The 20,586-nt window shown below is 19.3% G+C and overlaps 3 protein-coding genes across 3 annotated transcripts; 1 reads left to right on the top strand and 2 right to left on the bottom strand.

Moving 5' to 3' along the window:
* Positions 1–202: 202 nt before the first annotated feature.
* Positions 203–14,000, bottom strand: LOC412676 (protein mahjong). The gene is made up of 19 exons (XM_396132.7): positions 13,824–14,000; positions 12,602–12,878; positions 12,252–12,510; positions 11,983–12,161; positions 11,407–11,861; positions 10,878–11,349; positions 10,373–10,618; positions 9,426–9,797; positions 8,063–8,182; positions 5,193–5,492; positions 4,868–5,065; positions 4,511–4,764; positions 4,173–4,418; positions 3,854–4,040; positions 3,343–3,636; positions 3,025–3,226; positions 2,500–2,706; positions 2,097–2,336; positions 203–1,361 (listed from the first exon to the last, which is right to left on the bottom strand). The coding sequence occupies exons 2-19, from the start codon at positions 12,860–12,862 to the stop codon at positions 1,147–1,149; spliced, it is 4,707 nt and encodes a 1,568-aa protein (XP_396132.4). The 5' UTR covers positions 12,863–12,878; positions 13,824–14,000; the 3' UTR covers positions 203–1,146.
* Positions 14,001–14,563: 563 nt separating this feature from the next.
* Positions 14,564–16,866, top strand: LOC552720 (V-type proton ATPase subunit E). The gene is made up of 5 exons (XM_625095.6): positions 14,564–14,731; positions 15,647–15,822; positions 15,956–16,124; positions 16,327–16,510; positions 16,728–16,866. Exons 1-5 carry the CDS (start codon positions 14,699–14,701, stop codon positions 16,844–16,846), a joined length of 681 nt encoding a protein of 226 aa, XP_625098.1. The 5' UTR covers positions 14,564–14,698; the 3' UTR covers positions 16,847–16,866.
* Positions 16,867–17,843: 977 nt separating this feature from the next.
* LOC727257 (peroxisomal membrane protein PEX13) lies at positions 17,844–20,126 on the bottom strand. The gene is made up of 5 exons (XM_026440842.1): positions 19,868–20,126; positions 19,237–19,494; positions 18,581–18,828; positions 18,288–18,467; positions 17,844–18,199 (listed from the first exon to the last, which is right to left on the bottom strand). Exons 1-5 carry the CDS (start codon positions 19,933–19,935, stop codon positions 17,844–17,846), a joined length of 1,110 nt encoding a protein of 369 aa, XP_026296627.1. The 5' UTR covers positions 19,936–20,126.
* Between the last annotated feature and the right edge of the window lie 460 nt (positions 20,127–20,586).

Below are 20,586 nucleotides of genomic sequence, written 5' to 3'. Positions count from 1 at the left end.
ATTTTCAAAAATTTAATTTAATTCCATTTAATTCGAATACTCGAATACTCAATACTTTCACGTTTTCGGATTTTTATTTAATTATTTAACTTATTAACAAATATTTTCATATATAATATCAATAAATATTTTATCAAAAATTCTTTTTAATTTGAATATAAAGAAAAACAAAATAAAAAAACATTGGTAGGTTTGCTAAAAATTCATGATAAAGCGTGGTTCTATTTATTAGCAAGCCTATACAAATTTACGATTTTTTTATTAATAACAAATGACAGAATCGAATTAACTTTTTACAATCTCTCATTTATTCTTTCTCATACTCTCTCGCTCACATTCTTTTTTCATATACATTAGTGTATGATTAAAGAATCTTGAAATTTGCTGTTTAATGAGTTACCTAAAAATAAGATCTGTTTTTAACAAGTTTAAACATGATCTATTGATCAATAAAAATTTTCGCAATTGTTTTGAACAGTAAGTGAATTTTTTATAAATAAGTATTGAGTAAAGAATATCTGATTCATGTTTAGTGAACAACAAATATCTTAAATAATAATATATACATTTAAATCTATCGATAAAAGAAACAATCTTAATCAAAATTATATCAGCTATTAATCACCTTTATCGTATAGCTTTCTAATCATTTTTAAGAAAATTGATTTTAGAATTATTTCATTGGCCAATTTTCAATCATAACATTGTTTTATTTCAATATTGGCGAAAGGAATATATTTGAATATTTTTTAATAAAAATTTTATTAAAAATATTTAATATCAAATTCTCAAATTAAATGTTTGAACAAAATTTGCGTAATTTGATTCAAATTATTTGATTAATTGTAATTTATATAATATTTTTAAATTTTTTTCTGCATAATCCAAACTTCATGTGAATTCATAATAAAATTATATCATTTCATATATAAAAAATATATGAGATAAATAAATAAAGCATTACAAATTTTTAATAACGTCATAATATTTCTATTTACTTAAATGCATATTTCCATTTCGCCAATAATTATAATAACGTTATTAAAAATATTATATTATAATGAAACTTCTTTCAGTCTCCATTGATTGATCAAAAGTGAAATAAACTTGTATGTATAATGTATTGGAACTATTGAAGACAAAATTTCATGATGATGAAGAAAGACTTTCAAGATCAATATCAGAAAGAAAAATATCAGGAGAATCAGGAGATCCGCTGTAATGTGTCATATCATCTCCAGAATCATCCCCATCACCTGAATCATCTTCGTCATCATCATCATCGTCATCATTATTTTCACGGTTATTTCGCTCATTTTCATCACCATTCTCTTCTGCTGCTGCATCTGGATTATCCGCATCTATTTAAAAAAAAATATTATTATATTTGCAAAACAATATAACTAATAACTTTTATATACAAGATGTTAATAATATTTATTTTTTAAAAATTATTCTATAAAACACAAAAGTTGTACAAAAATATATATATATAAAATATATATAAAATACATATATAAAAAGTATACAAAAGTATACAAAAGTATCGATTAAAGCTTATTTAATAAATTATAAGTAATTTAAATGAAATGTAAAACAATAGCATGATAAATAGAAGAAATAAAAATCTTACTTCGTTTCTGTTTTGCTTCATTTAAGAAATTTAAATGATTTATAATAAACAAATTTCAATCAATATTTTTGTACAACACCTTTTATATTTCGCCCTTTAGAATCAAATTTCCAAAGATGAAAAATTTCCATAAATATATCAACACTCTGTATAAAAAAATAAAAATGGCTCATCATTTATAATAATAATAAATATTATGTATTTAAAATAATAGTAGTTATATAATAATAATAATGATAAATATGATGATAATAATAATAATGATAATTATGATAATGATAATATTTATAAATATTTTAAATGATGATTTCTGTATCAGATTTTATAATTATTAATTACATAAAAAAATTAAGATAAATTAAAAAATTAATGAAAATATTTAAATTACTTGATATACTAATTAAAAAAATATTTATAATACAAAATTTTAGTATTAAAATATTTTAACATAATAAATACAAACCATCAGCGTTATTATCATCAGAACTGGAATTCGAACCATCATCATCACTTGCATCAAGATCTTCTTCATCGTCATCTTCATCCGTTTCATCTTTATCACATTTTCTTCTACCAACATCATATAATCTGACACTGGATTCGTGATTATCATCAAATTCATTAAGTATCTCGACTACTGCTATTTGTGTGTCAAATTTATTACAAGCCAATCCATAAACTCCTCTTCTAACATCATAAGTAGCTGTAACCATTTAATTATTATAATAATTCTGAAATATCTTTAAAATTTTATTAACTTAAAATGTGCAAAAAATTAAAAATTTTTTAAAATCCAAAATTATAAATTATTAATAAATTAAAATTATAAAAATTATAATTTATATTAGAATTATTAATTTAATTACCAATATTACTGTAATCTAAAGCATCTAATGTTTTAAATGAAGTAATATAGTTAGCTTCATCTATGTTTTCTTTCTCCAAAGATACAGCATATATGATATCATTAACAGGAGAAAAAATTACTTCCATTTGATCAAGAGTTGGCACTGTTTTCAACAAATGAAAAGTTCTTAAATCCCAAACTTCCGTGTTTGATACTACTTCTATACCTATTGATAAAAAATTATTTAATATTAATATTAATTATATCTTTTTTCTTATATTAATAAATTATATTTAATTCTATACAGAGTTAAAATATTAATAGAACATTAATATTTTTAGTATTGATTTTAGAGAAATTTTAGAGAATAAAAGAAATATAAAAATTAGTATTATATATATATAGTATAATATATATATATATATTTAATATATTATACTATATATATATATATAGTATAATATATTAAATATATATTATAATATATATTTATTATTATATAATATATATTAAATTATTAAATTATATATATTTATATCAATACCATTAGGATGAAAAACTCCATTAAGTGTTTGATTTAATTTATCAAATTTATGAATTTGTTTTCCTGAATTTGCATCCCATAAAATTCCATCATGTAAGACTAATTCATCATTCATACTAAAAGTAGCACGATTCATAGTATATCTATTAGAAATTGTAGGGGCAAAACTAGTTAATAATTGTCCAGTAGCTATATCATAAATCTAAAAAAAATTATAAAGATAATTATATATTTTTTAATTGTAATTTATAAAAATTTAAAAATTTCATTAAAATTTTATTCCATGATATAATTGCATATTAAATATAAAATACATACTGTTGCAATATCGCTATCAGTTCCAATAATTCTGTCTTGAAGTTTTCCAAATTCAACATATTCTACATTTTCTAAAGATAATTTTAAATCAAAGAATGTTCCTATACTCCAAAGTACAGACATAGGACTTCTCCATGGAGTAGAAGTTAATAATAAATTTCCACGTTGATTGCATTCCATGTGATAAACATAAGATTCATGACATGAATATGTTGCTTCTTCTAATCCTGTATGTATATTGTACATTTTTACATCTCCTGCATAAGTACCTAACATTAAATATTGTTGACATGGCTGTAAAAATAATAAGATATATTAAAAGTTAGAATATGGATTTTACATATTATAAATATATATTATGAGTTTAATTTAATTTATTAAACATTTATTTATATTAATAAAAAATAATAAAAATATAATCAAATAATTTTTTATTTTTTGATTAAAATTAATTAAAAATTATATCGAATTTATACATTTTTAATATTAATAAAAATAAAGATAACATTACTGAAAAGATACAATAGGTGAAAGTTGCAACATCTGTAGGCCGAAAAGTTTTTACAGGACAAAATCGACTATAAATAAGTCTTCTATCCAATCTTCTACCATCTATGCCTAATGCTCGTTTAGCCAGTCTTACTGTTACATTTGTTGGTATAGAATTCTTTGTACAAGGATCTGGACATTTATGTGGTCTGAAATAAAAAAAAATTATTTTATTATAATAATAAGAATTAATTAATAAATAATATATATTTTATAAATAAAATTAATTTTATAGCTCATGTAATTACAAAAATGTAATTAACAGAATAAAAAGTACATACTCAAAGAGATTAAATTGTGGACAAGTAACCATAGGATTTTTACATAATGCATGTTGATTAGTTAAATATTCCGTTATAATGGAATCTAATGTTATAGTAGATGGATTTGATGTAGCTACTCCAGGTCCTCCACCACCCGCAGGATCTCTTGAAATTTGCTTTTGTAGTGATCGACATACTGTTGGCTGATTAATTAAGTGACAATTTATTTGATTGACTAGAGGTTGTTTATCAACTTGACTTTTCCTAAAATTATTTATAATTTTTAATAAAATCATATCTATAATTTTTAAACTAATTAAATTAATAATTAAAGTTATTATAAAATATAAACTTACTTTTGATTAATTTGTAGTTTAATTAATTGATTTGTGCTATTTGAAACAACATTCTGATTGAGACAATCAGAATGTTTCATGCGCATATTATTTCCAGAAGATAAAGATGATGAACTTGAACTATTATTTGAATGAGATATATACCTAAATGATGAAGTAGGAGTGGTATTGTTTCGAGAAGTGACTTCTCTTTGATTACATCTGTTTGTATTGTACAAATTTACTGTTGCACCAGGAGAAAACCCATTTCTTGTCTGAATAAATTTTTATATTTTTATTATATTTTTTAATAAATAGAATTTATTATATTTTTAGTAAATTTTAAATTATTTAAAATTATTTATATTAATAACTCACCCCAGTAGTTGCAGGACTACGATAAGTGAATGGTTGATATGTACATACTGGTTTCATAATAGCAGAAAAATCTAAATTTGCTTCTTTATGAAGTGTTGATGCAGTTTCTGTTAAGCCTTTTGACATTAAATGTTGATATATTAATTGATTTAATTGTTGTTCATTGTATTGTATTCTTGTTTGTGCTACTACATTTGCCTATAAAGTTGGAAAAACAAACAACAAAATGAAATAAAATATATTAGAAAATATGAAGAACATAATAATATAATAATCGAATTGAATTATAAATTATAAATAAATTAATAAAATTTTTTAAATTTACTCTATGTAAGCTAGCTAAAGAAATTTCATATTCTGCTCCAGTAGGTTTTGCTTCTCCAGAAACTCTTCCCATTAGCTCTAAAGCATATTTTTGAAACATAACATGTTCTTGTCTTTTTTCTTGAAGTATTGGATCCTTCATAAGTGCTTGAATTTGTCCATCAGTAAACATTGGAAGTTTGCTAATTATTTGTCTGACTTTTTCGCTTCTTGCCAAACCTGCCAAAGCACGACAAGCTAATGCTCTTATACTGTCTGCATCTGTGATTGGAGTTTTAACCATCATCAATTGTAATAAAACCTATAAAATAAAAAGAAAAATTTAAATTAAATTGACAAAAAAAAAATGAAAATGAAAAATTATTAAAAAATATAAATTATAAAAATATATACATTAAATTTTTTGAAATTTTAATATTTTTATATATATACATATATACTATTTAACATTTTAATATAATTCACAAGATGTCTATTTTACTTAAATAAAATGAAATATAAAGAAAGTATTATAAAAAAAAAAAATATTTTTATAAAAATTAAAAAAAAGAATAAAAAGAGATACATTATGTGAAAAATTATTACTAATAATTTTTCTACAAATTTATAGAAATATCATCTTTATATCAAAGAATAATAAAATTTTTTATTTGAATAAAAACATCAATATTATTTTTTTATACTTCATTTCAATGATAAAAAAACGATATTTTATAATCAAATTAAATTTTTAAATAATACTGACATATATGTTCCTGATAATCGTTCTGATCCTGATAACTATCTTTTTATTTTACATTTAAAATATAAACTTTTATAAGTCATCAAATTGCACTTTGGCATAAAAGTGATGTTTTAAAATATTTTATTATATTTAAATAAAATGAATACTTTATATATATATATATACTTATATACACTTTATATATGTATATTTTTGTTTTAAATATAATTACAAAGTAAAAAAAAATTAAAAATAACAAAATTTTATACTTTATTAATCAAAAAAATCAAATATGTATGCATTTAATTATATTTATTTTATAATATTTGATTTTAGAAATTTCACTAAAATTGTAAAATTGTGATTTGTACATAATATAAATATATTGTGTTTTTGTACATAATATAATATCAGAGCTTGTTTATTATCAAGCTATTATTAATACCAATTCAACTTTTTATTCTTCATTCAATACATTAGTCATTTACTTCATTCATTACTTATCATTCATTTCATTCAAAAATTTTCCTCAATGAATAATCAAATCCTAACCCTTTCTGTCAGTAATAATATCTTGATAGTAAATAAACTCCAACATTTATCATGTACAAAATAGTCACAAGAATATTTTGTAATGAAAATCATAAAGTCAGATATTACTCGATCTTCAAATATATTTTTTTTCATAAATGAATCATTTACGAATCATCAATTTTATTATTTTTGATTTTCATTTTATTTCAAACCATAGAATTTCTCTGATTATTATATCATTTATATTATAAATTTATGAGTCATTTTATATATTCTATATTTTATTTATTAATCTTAAATATTTCATTTATGACAAAAAAAATTTCAAAAACAAATTTCAAAAATTTCAAAGAAAACAAATAATATGTTGCTTGTAATGCTTTGATTTAAAAAAGCATATATTATAAGCAAAAAATTTTTCTTATTTCATATTTTTTTTAGATTTCAAAATCATTAATAATATTTTTTTCAAATGAAACTATATTATATATTTTAATTTATATAGAGACATAATAACTGCAAAGATAAATCTAATGATCTATAACAAACTCAGTCTTTTTGCGAGCCATGTGAGTGTGGTTTTTAATTAGCCGGTTTTCTTATTCCTTTTTCTCAAATGCTTTTAGTTAAATCTCTTCTTCATCATGAGCAAAGTAATTATTATTATGCCTAATCAATGAAACAAAATATAATTATGAACAAAGCGACTAAAAAAATATTACATAAGTTATACATTGGTAATAATAAAACTCATATATTCAAAACTTTACAAATGTAGAAATTTTTCTATTGCTCTTCTAAGATACAATTGACATTTATGAATCAATTAGCCAGATCTGATTTATATATATATGACTTTTATATGACTTTGAAATTTAAAAAGTTGATTAAAACTAAAATTTCAAAAGTTGATTAATTAATACAAATAATAAAATAATTATGATAAAAAGATTATTAAATGAAATTAATTAAATGAAAATTTAATTTAACAAATAGTTAAAATTATATTCATAACAGAATAATATATACCTTGAAAAAAATTTTTTATTTATAATATCATAATAGTATAATGTTTTTCTTTGATATTTTATTCTATTCTAAAAAAATAAATGAAATATTTAAGATAATCAAATTAATGATACTCTCTATATATTTAATTAATATAATATAATTAATTATATATGTATATATATATATATATATATATATATATATATGAAATATTAATATATTCATCAGATATATTTGGAAAATTGATTCTAAAAGCTAAAACAAATATAAAATTTGATATATAAAAATATCAATTAAGAATTATTTATTAAATTATTATAAATAATTTAATTTTTAGATAAAGTAATGTAGAAATAAAATGATTCTATTTCTATCACATTGCTTCTCATTGTCTCTATTTTGCTTCATTTATGCAAACTTAAATTGTTTATAACTTAATAAATATTCTATATATTTTTGGTACTTTTAATTATATTATAAAAATATAATTAATAGTATATAGTAATTATAATAATTATATTATAAAACATATTAATATCATTATCAAAAATAGAAGAAATAATTATAAAAAGAAAAAAACATTAAAATTTAAAAATATGTACCATTATTCCATTATTAGATCTGACACTTCCCCAAATTTTTTGTATTAATTCTTCACTATTATTATTTGCTTTTTTCTTAGCAGAACCTGTTACTGAATATCTTGCTACATTACCACCAATCTGTAATGAAAAGCAAACAAATAATTAACATAAATTATTCTAAGATTTTCGATTATTCAATATTTATATTCTTAAAAAAGACAACACAAATAATATTATTTTTATATTTATTATTATAATTTTATATTTTTCAGATATAGATTGAAAATTGTCTAAATTCAATGATACATAAAATTTTATTTTTTTTAATAATATAATATTTAATTAAAAATTGAAATTTATTAATTTTATATAAATTTGTTTATTTAAAAAAAAGATAAACGCTTATGAAAATGATAGCACATTTGAACTTTTATTTACATTTCTTAGTATCTTTCTAGTATCTTTTTGAATTTTGAATCATGCAAACGTTGTTATATAAATTTTAGAATTATTTATATTTATTATATATATATAGGTTGCGGAAAAAATTAAAACGAGAAATTCAAATTATTTTGAAATTAAAAAATCTTTGAAAAGAATCTAGAAAGTCATTTATAACTTATTGAAATATATAAATAATACAAAGAAGAATAGTAGACAAATCTCTACAATTTTTGCTCGCAAAAAATGTGCTATTTTGTGCTGTTTTAAATTCGTTGTAATTGAAATTAATTCTAAAAACATTTGTCATATATTCCGGACATATAATAAATAGTATATATAATGAATAATATATAATAAAACGAAAAAAATGAAACGAAAAACTGCGTTAATAAAAAAATTCATATCAACTTTGCGATCAATATTTACAATGGATATTATTAAATAAAATGAATTAAAAGTGTACTTTAATGAAAATTAGATTATAATCATAAGATTATATTCACGAATTATTTCGTTTTTTATCAAAATAAATGATCAAAATAATTAAAAATAAGAAAATAGCAATACTAAATATACTATTACTAAATAATAAAAAATATTTTTTTTTTTTTAATTTATTTCATTTTTGAAATGAAAAAAAATAAAAAATAATCAAATAAAAAGAAATATATGTGATTATTAATGAAAGTTTTAATATTTCATTTTTTGAAATATTATTTCATATGATATATTTTCTTAATAAATAAATAAAATTTATAGTAAAGAAATTAATAAATCTTAACTTTTGGAATTAAATATTATATTATTAGAAAATAATATTTATATATTATTTGTTCATTTAAACAATCGATCTTAAGAAATAATAAATATGCATAAGTATATATAAGAATGTATTATCTTTTTATTTAAAAATGTATTATTTAATGTAAATAATTACCCTATTTATTGGAGCACAGACACAATTAATTACAGCTCTTAGTGCAGCTCGTTGTACATCAGGATCTGCAATAATTTCACATTCTGCTGCAGCTAAGAGTAAGTTAATTGCCATTGTCATTGACATATCAGGCATGTCTACTCTTTCACAAAGTAACAACATCACTTTTGGCACTACAGAACAAATAGCTATTACATCTAAACAAGAGCGAACTGTTTCTGCACTGGAAGTTGTATGAACCCTGCCACTATAATTCCATTCCCTAGCAAAGGCAATAATTTGAAGAAGAAGTGTTATGCCTCCAAGACGATATAATTCTTCTACTGGTGGCCATACTGCTCTTACAGACATTAATTCTTGAAGGATTTCTACCTATAAGTTTATTAAAAATAATTTCAGTAAAATTATTTAAATATTAAATAATAGTAATATAATAATCATTTGATTATTCAATATAAAAGGACAAAAGAAAAAGAGGAATAATAGTTAAGAGATTAAGAAAATTATTGCATTTTATTTTTTAGGCTAATAAATATAAATATATTGTAATATTATTTTTAAGATATAACACATATATATATTTTATATATATTTAGAAAATGTTATTTATTGTGTTGAATTTTTAAGAGAAATATGAATAGGAATATGGCTATAATACAATTATATTTTAGAAACTTTTACTTTCACAAGAATAAAATTAGCTACACAATCATTTTTTTTTTACGACCAAAAATTTGTATAATACAAGAATTGAATATTGAAAAATTTTATATTTTTATATTTCATGAATTATGATATTTCAATAATGTTTTAATATTACATAATTATAATTTTTCAAATAATATAAAATAATTCATTAAAATAAATAAATAATAAATATTAAATAATAAATAATATAATAAATAATAAATTATATATATTTTTAAATATATATTTAATATCTTTACCTTTGCTTGAACTTCTTCACTGCTTAATTTTACAGCTTTATAAGGAGGTAATGATGGTTGCCATGTGTCACGCTCTGCTCTAACATTTTCTGCTCTTTGTAATTGTTCTGTTTTAAGATGTAAATGTGCTTCCATATATCGTTTTAAAGCTACTGCAACATGCCTAACTATTTGTCTAGAAGCACATTCTTCATCATCATTTAATGCTGGCTCCTCCTCTATATTTAAAATTGGTAATGTGGATATCTTAAAAAATATATATATATATATATATATATTGTTAATATATATATATATATATATATATATATATATATATATATATATTATTAATATATATATATATATATTGTTAATATATATATATATTGTTAATATATATATATATTGTTAATATATATATAACAATATATAACAATATATATATAACAATAATATATATATATATATTAACAATAAGAAAATTTATTATTAAAAAATTATAGCATTTTAAAGTAACACTTACCACATTAAAAAGTTTTCGAAGTCCATCCTGTGCATCAAATTCTTCAAGTATTACTTTAAATGGAAAAGAAAATCCAAAAAACATTGTAGCATGACATCTTCCAGAGTCATGACTTCGTTCTAATAACCATAATGCATAGGTAACAAGATCTGAAATAACATGCTTTGGCAGTAGACATACTCTTTCCATTGCATCTTCACAATATGCTAAATAATATAAACAAATAGAGACTCCAGTAGCTGCAACACTGGGCCTTGGAACATCTAATAGTTTTTGTAAACCTCCAACATTAAGAAATTCAATAGAAAATTTTTTATGACAAAGGAGAGAAGCTAAATATTTTAAAGCTTCAAAAGCTAAGCGACTGTCTTTTGTTTCTTTGACATTAATATATTTAAGGATCAGTTCCAAAGCATTTTGTTCAAATACATGACCTAAAAATTCTTGATATTCACCCATTGGTGTGAGATACCTGTTAATACAAAATAAAAATAAAAATTTCATAAATATTTGAAATTAATATTTTTACCTTAGTATTAACATTTGTCTTGTAGCTAATGTTGGAGGATGCATTTGTACATTCCCAATAACATATGATTCCATCTCTGCCCATGAAGAATTAGAATTTCCTTCTAATAATGTAGATAATGTAGCGGAACTTTGCATTGAAGATGAAGAATTTTTTTGCAAATTACATCGCACAGAAGAAGTATTTAATGATCTATTATATGCATTTTGTGCCTTGGATGGTGTTATTTGATTATTAAAATTAGAATTTTTTGGCACAGACAAAGGTGGAGACATTATTTCTGGATATATAGTATTATTTTTTATAGGAGTTTCACATTCTGCATCACTTTTCTTTTTTTTAGGTAAAGGAGCAGAATCTTCAGAAGACCTTGCACAGTCTTCTTCTTCTTCAGAAAAATAATTACTATGATTTGAATTCTTAAGAATTTCATTTTCTTTTCGTTTTTCTCTCACCTATGAATAAAATTTAATTTTAAATAAATTCAATTTGTAATATTATAATATTCATGATATTTAATATTTTTAAAATGATATGTATTGCTAAATATTATTATGTACATGAAATTCTTATTACTTTTCTTTTCCCAGGTACACCTTTATTTTCTCCATCTCCTCCACTATTTCTATCTTGACCAAAATGTGCAAATGGTCTATTATTAGCTGCAAGTTGTCTTTCTTCTTGAGCTTCTTCTTGCAATTTATGAAGCCTTTGTAACATCAAAGGTACCATTTTTGCATTCTGCTCTCTAAATCCTTTAATAAAAAAGAAAATCTTTTTTTAATTCTATTTTAAATAATAAGAAATATTTTTTATTTAAAGCTTTATTTAAAATTAATTAAAACCTGTAGCAATTTCTTGAACTTCCATTGCAGCAGCTACAAGTCCAGTTGCATAACTTTGTAAGGGTTCTACACTTTTTTCTGCCCAAGAAAACAAACGATGAATGAGTCCTTCCATATCTGGTTGAAATACTGCAGAAGTTTCTAAACCAGGAAGAATATCAAGCATAAGACGACAAGCTGCAATATTGAGTTTTCTAACATCACGACCCGTAATACCCGCACGAGACCAATAAGTATCTCTTAAGTAATCATTTATAAGCTGTTAAAATTAAATAATATATTATATAATAATTTTTTATATTATAAAAATTTGTAATTATTATTTTTTAATTTAATATTTTAAAACCTACTTTAGTCATAAAATTGTCTTTTCTAAATAGAACTTTCAATATATGTCCAAAATTACACTCTGGATCTGTGCGTGATGGATGTCTTTCATCAAATGGATCTGGATCCATTTTTAAATAATTTTCTGTTTCTAATTCTATAATTTCTGCCAGTCTTCGTAATGTTGGAACTGGATCATATGTAGATGATGAATGTTCCTCTTCCCATTGTCTAAGAATTTGAACTACATCCGTTACTTCTGCTAATGATTCTGCACTTGACATCTTTGTATCTATTATTCTATAAAATAATTTTAATTAAACTTATAATTAAACTTTGAAAAAATATTAAAAATATTAATTTATCATTAAAATTTTCAAAATCATTTATATCCGGAAATTTTTTGATATTATAATAGATTTATAACATAGATGTTATAATAGATTTATTATTTTCATATGATTTATGATAACATACCTTTACTTTTACATTTAATAATGTATTAATTCTAAAAGATTTCAATTGATGAAATCTTGATATATTTATAAATAATAATTTTGTTTATATTAATATAATACATAATGAAAATATATCTATATATTAACTAAAAAATATATAACTCTTATTTTTTTCTGGATTCATATATCAACAAGAATATAATGAAATAGAATCAATTCTATTTTTATTAGTTTTAATTATTTATTATTTTCACTATAAACTTTTAATATTATTAATCCTTTCATGAATTAAAATTAAAATAAGCTACTATTAATAGAAATTAAATGTTAATTAAAGATAAGATAGTATTATTTAAATAATTGCTCATCAACAAAAATCGTGTAAAATATGATTAAATTTTTAACTAATTTTTGTAACTGACTTTGTAAATTTAAAAAAAAAATTTAATTTACATTATTTTTTTTTACAAAAGAATCAATTATTAAAATAATTTAATTATATAATTGATTACGATGCTTATTTAAACATTTTAACATTCTTAAATAATTATTCATTAAATTTGAAAACTAATAACTTAACCTTAAAATTAAATGTACAATAAACAAAGATCAAAGTTTTGAAACAAAACGTATAAGAGACCAATAAGACATTAATTATCAAAAACAATTGAAAAGATTATAAAATAGCAAAATACCGATAAAAACAGTTTGTTGACGTTTTTTTGAAAATCAAATCAAAATCAAAAGAAGCATGTGTGTTATTAGGTTAGATTCAATAAAATATTACCTTTTTAAAATTTATTTGACAGTTTATTCGTTTAATAATTATCACGATTTATGTTACTTTTTTAAATAAATTATGTTGTTAAATTGTAATAATATGAAAAATTTCAATTAAGAATAATGTTTTCTTATAAAAGTACGAAAAGCAACCACCCACACGCACGCTGAAAACGGACTAGGTAATTCAATTTTTAAAATATATTGAAATATCAGAATAAAGAAAAATTTTTTAAATTTATATATTGGTTTAATTTTTTTTTATGGATTTTATTATATTCTTTATTGTATTATTTTATTGTATGAAGAAAATATTTAATATATTTATGATAAAATAATATTTTTCAATAACACTTTTTTATTAAATATTATATCGTATTTTGCTTGTAGCTTTAGCAAAAATAGTTTTAGTTGAAAATATTAAATAAAATATTTTTTCATAAATAATTTTATATTAATCAAAATATAATCTATTAATTTTTATTATGAATATAGAGTTATTCAAATTTATTTTTTTAATACTCTTAAGATTTCAATAAAAAAAATATTATATTTAAACTAGTAGTACAAATCAAATATATATATATACATTTTTATATATGAAATATATATATTGTATTATATTTGTAAATAAATATTTTTTTTAAATTATTTTTAAAATAAATTTAAATTTTTATTCGTTTGGGAACACACATGCATTTCATAAAATATATTTCAACTTAATAAATCATTTTTATGAACACACTACTGTGTCATATGATCGTCATTAACTGGACATACTTTCATCAGTAGGCGTTAACTCTTTGAAAAATTCGATTATATCTTAAAAATAATTATAAAATTCATTATTTATAGAAACTTGACAAATTTTTAAACTTCAAAATGGCATTAAGCGATGCAGATGTACAAAAACAGGTAAAAAATTATTTATAATAAAATATATAATTTCCATTCAGCATTGATTTAAGCTATTTTTGCATATTTTATATATTGTTACTTTGAAATATTTTTTATTATTATAAAATATAATTTTTTATTATTATCAGATTTTTATTCTTGTAATTTTTCGTCTTTTTGATATAAATAAAATAATTTAAATAATGATGATATTAATATATAAATTTTTATCATTTATAAATGATTTATAACTAAAAAAAAATTAATAGATAATTTATATAATTTTGAAAAAATAAATTAAATAATTTTTTTTATATATTAATGAATATATTTTTTATTTAAATCTTTTTAATTTATCTTGTATCTTTATCTTTTATCTTCTTTGAAAATACATATATTAAATTGTTTTAACTATATTCATTTAAAGATAATAATTTAAATAAAAATTTGTTTGTTATGTCTTTTTATTTATTAATTTATTTAAATTTTAATAGAAAAAATATTCTTTCTTAAATCAAAATCTTAAAAAATAATTAATTTATTATTTTATTATTAATTTATATTAATTTATTATATATTTATATTTATTATATATTATTATTAATTTATAATTTATTATTAATTTATAAAATAAAAAATTGTTTAATTAGTTTTTTTTGTAATATGATTTATTATTTTTAAAAATTAATTTTATATAGAAAAAAAAATTTTATATTTTATATAGAAGAAATATTAATTTAATAAAATTGTTTTTAAATTTATTAATATTTATGATATTAATATTTATAGATTTATATTTTTATGAAAAATGAAAAAAAATATAGTTCTAAATAATTTTGTATTTAATTAAATTCTTGATTTATTATATTATATTTCTATATTATATTTTGATCATTATATTTATAGATTTTATTATTTTTTTTTATTATATAGATTAATCATATGATGGCATTCATTGAACAAGAAGCCAATGAAAAAGCAGAAGAAATTGATGCTAAAGCAGAAGAAGAATTTAATATTGAAAAAGGACGTTTAGTTCAACAACAAAGACTTAAAATTATGGAATATTATGAGAAGAAAGAAAAACAAGTAGAACTTCAAAAAAAAATGTATATTTAATATTATAAAAACAATATGAATATTGTGCAAATATTTATATAAGATCTTATAATTTAATGAAATTTTTCTTTTCTAAAGTTTATGTTTTATTTTATATTATAATTTAATTTTCTTTATTTACAGTCAATCATCTAATATGTTGAATCAAGCTCGTCTAAAAGTTCTAAAGGTTAGAGAAGATCATGTACGTAATGTATTAGATGAAGCTAGGAAAAGACTAGGAGAAGTAACAAGAGATATTTCACGATATAGAGAAATTTTAAAATTATTAATTGTACAAGGATTATGCCAGGTACAAAGCCATTTAACTTTAATGATTATTTAATAAATTTAATGTATTTTTTTATGTATTTTATTATATTATTTATTTTTATTATATAGTATTATTATGATATATTAATAATATATTTATTTTTTTACTTTATACAAAAAAATTGAATTTTTATGAAATTGAACAGTTTATGAAATATTTTCATATTTTTATTAATTTGTAGTTAACAGAAAATCATGTTACTATTCGTGTCCGTCAAGTAGATCTTCCTTTGGTAGAATCACTTCTTGATTCTGTTCAAAATGCTTATAAACAAATAACAAAAAAAGATGTCACGATTAAAGTTGATCAAGATAATTTCCTTCCTTCTGATAGTTGTGGTGGTGTTGATTTATTTGCGGCTAAAGGTATATATATTTTATATATATAGATATATACATATATTTCTTAATAAAATAAGTTATATTATATTATTATACATTATTATAATTTATATATTATAATTTATATATTATATATCATATATTATAAAAAAATAAAATTTATTTTTTATTTCTTTATTATAATTTATATTTATAATTTGTAAGGTAATTAAAATTAAATAATTAATTTATTTATTTTTAGGACGTATAAAAGTTAGCAATACCTTGGAAACACGATTAGAATTAATAGCACAACAACTAATACCGGATATACGTTCTGCTCTATTTGGATGCAATCCTAATCGTAAATTCATTGATTAAAAAATTCCTTTCATATTTTCTTTTTCTCTTCTTTTCATTCTATTTTCCTTTTTAACAAAACATTCCCTTCTTTAGAATGCTTAAATGACTAAAAATTTGTTGTGTAGAATATAGAATTTGTTGTTGATATTGTTGAAAAGAGAAAGAAAGTGTAAATTATAAATATATATATATATATATATATATATGTATATATATATATATTACATATATGTGTGTGTAAAAACGCGTATGACACACACGTTCAATATATATATGTCTATAAAATATTTTATGTGAAAATGATTGTAAATTTTTTAAAAATATTCCTTAAAAGTCAATTTCCTTTTTTTTTACTTTAATTAATTACTTTATTTTAATTATTTTTTATTGTAATTTTTATCTACTTATGGTAAGTACAACTTCTTGCTTAAAAAAAAATCTTAAACTCATTTGAAGTGAGTTTATTTTTTTAACGAATTTTTTAGAAATTAAAATTTTTTATACGAGTATATAATAATAATAAATTATATATTATTTTTTTAATATTTAATTTTTTCAATATAATAAGTAAAATAATATTTATTGAAATACCCATTTTATTATAAATAAAAATTTAAATAAAAACTTCATAGAAATTTAATAATAAAATACATAAAATAAATTACAGTATGAATATAAATACATGTATATTAGTTTATTATCATATCTATGAAAATAATAAATTAATTTCATATTACAATATACATATTACATAATAACATATTAATATTTTAATTTCATGAATAATTTTTTCTTTTCTTCAAAATTCTATTTATATTAAAAAATACTAAATTAAAAATCATGAAATAATCTATAAAATAAAATAAAAAATTTATCTGACAAATATTCTTTTATATATATTTTAAATTGTTTATTGCTAAACAATTTCTGTATATTTGAAAATAGATTTTAAATTATTATTGTTAAAAATTATAAAAATTAATAAAATTATCAAATTAATTATCAATTAATTTGTCTATGCTTCATTTTCAATATTTTTATTATTTTTTATAGTTTTTGAATCAGTATTATTATAGTTTTCATTTATTAAAGATTTTTCTTCATTTAGATGGATTACTTCATTATTTTTTTTCATTTTCTTCAATTGTCCTATAACTTTAATATAATTGTAAGGAATAAGACCAATATTCACATTATCACTAACTTTACACCATCCTGGTAAATTCTTTGGTTGTAGATTTCTAGGTGCAAGATAAACTTTTTGACCAGCTTTTACATTAAGTTCATCGTTATTGGCTGCAATAAAATCATATAGCACTGTTGCAATATATGCAGGTTCCTCAATTTGATGCCATTCTATTGAATCTTTTCCTAAAAATTATATAAATTATGAAATTTAAAACAATTATTAAAAATATAATTATTTAACTATATAATAATACATCCTATATTTTAATACCTTTCATTTGCATGTTTTTAATATTATATGAAATTTTATGAATTATATATGGTACTACAAAAAATATACTAAATATTATAAATCCAGACCAAAAAGAAGAATTATGAACATTTTCACCTTCAATTTTTGTTAATGATTTATTCCATAATTCTTCATTTATTAAATCTTGATTTTTAAAACCTAAAAAAATAATAAATTTGTTATTTATAATAGAATATAATTAATATAATATATTAATAATATTCATTATAAGTATAAAAATTCTAAATTCATGTCATATTAATAAATCTTACCAATAGTATATATAATCTTTTTATATAACCATTTTAAAAATTTAATTAAAGCAAATGTGCTAAATAGCTGATTTAGAGTCGATCGTAATTTTCCAATATTTTCTGCAACATTTAAAATTGCTCTAAATGAATTTGTTAAAGCAAAATATGTAGATTCTAAAAGCATTGTCATAGATGAAAATGTATGAAGAATTGTTTCGATTAAATGGAATGTTGGTCTGGTAGTTTCTTCAACATAATGGAAAAATCTGCAAAAATAATTAAAAACAATATTACTAATATATATATAAACTATTTTAATCAAAATTATCATATATATATTTTATTTTTTTCTATATTTTACTTATATAATTTAACTATATATAATTTAACTATAAATATTATTTGTCAGATTCATAAATTTATAATTACATCTCACAAAATTTCAGATTTAATTGAAATTATAAAAATTATTTTATTAATAGATATTAAAGAATTATTAAAAGATAAATTTATTTAAAAAATTATTTAAAAAATTATATATGAAAATAAAGATATAATTATTATTATATAATTATTATATATATAAAATTATTTTAATTTTAAATAACTTAACATAATAAATAACTTAAAAAATATTGATATTGTTTTTAAATTATTTTTAAAAACAAACGTACCTATTTTCAGCATCACTACTATGTCCACCAAATATTCCATAATTATTATAATTAGAATATATTGGATTATATGAATTTCCATTAAATCCTCTATATTGGTTATTGTAACTCAAACCATATCCATTATAATAATTTGGTCCAAACAATCTATGATCATTAAATCCATAATAATTTTGGACTGGTTGACGTGGAGGTACAGGTGGAGGATTTCCCGATTGAATATTTGAAACAGGAAATTGTGATAATGCATTTGGTAAACTGCAATGAAATCATTTTATTATTAATATTTTTAATATTTAGAAGAAAAAATTTATTATTAATTTTATTATTAAGGAAATTTATTCTTAATAATTTTTTATTAATAAAAAAAAATTATTTAAATTCTTTAATTTTTTATTATTATAAATTATTTTTGAATTAGAAATTGAATTGAAATCTAAAAAATAATTTTTACTGATTTTTTTATAAAATAATTTTTATTAATTTTCTTAATGAAATATTAAGTTTTTATCGATAAATCTTAGATTATAGATATTTTTTTTAAATTGTTTATTATCAATTTGTTATAAGTATATTATTACAATATTTGTAATATCATACTAATTGAAATATTTTTTTAGTAAACTAATACCTTGTTATGATGTTAGGTACATTTTTTAATTGATTTCCATTATTATCATTCATTCTTTCAGGCGCCATATTTTATGATAATTTGTTTATCATTTTCTTAGTATCATTTATTGTACAAAGTTTATAACCTTTTTACATATAAAAATGTCATTTATACATAACATATATATTTAACATAGAAATATATATAAACACATTTTTTGATAATTATATTATCTTGCTATCACGTGACTTTAACTTTAAGGTTAACAATATCGACATTAATTGAGAGCGAAATTCAAATTGCATATATACATGAAATGCGAAACAAGCGGATAAAAGTAAAAACAAAATTAGAATTCACAGATAAAAAAATCTTTATTGAAGATTTTGAAATTAATCATTACTATTGCAATAAATTACAAATTCAATAAATCAATAATCCTTAAGACATTTTTGAAAAGATAAACTTTAGTCTATTAAACAAACAACTATAATATAACAAATAATAATATTAAAGATATATTTTCACGTAATAGTAAAATTCTTAGACCATATATATTTATATCAAATAATTGGCTTAAAATAAAAATAAAATTATTTATATCGCGTGACATCATACATAGACATAAGTTTTTGTTTTTGTTTTTGTTTTTGTTTTTACTTTTAAAGTAATATATAAATATTTAATATATATAATATAGTTGAAATACAGTTTAAAATCTGAAATATATATTTTAT

Source organism: Apis mellifera, linkage group LG5 (genome assembly GCF_003254395.2).
Source record: "Apis mellifera strain DH4 linkage group LG5, Amel_HAv3.1, whole genome shotgun sequence".
Classification (NCBI taxonomy): domain Eukaryota; kingdom Metazoa; phylum Arthropoda; class Insecta; order Hymenoptera; family Apidae; genus Apis; species Apis mellifera.
Note: the sequence above shows the minus strand (reverse complement) of the source record. Positions and strands in the feature narration are given on the sequence as shown.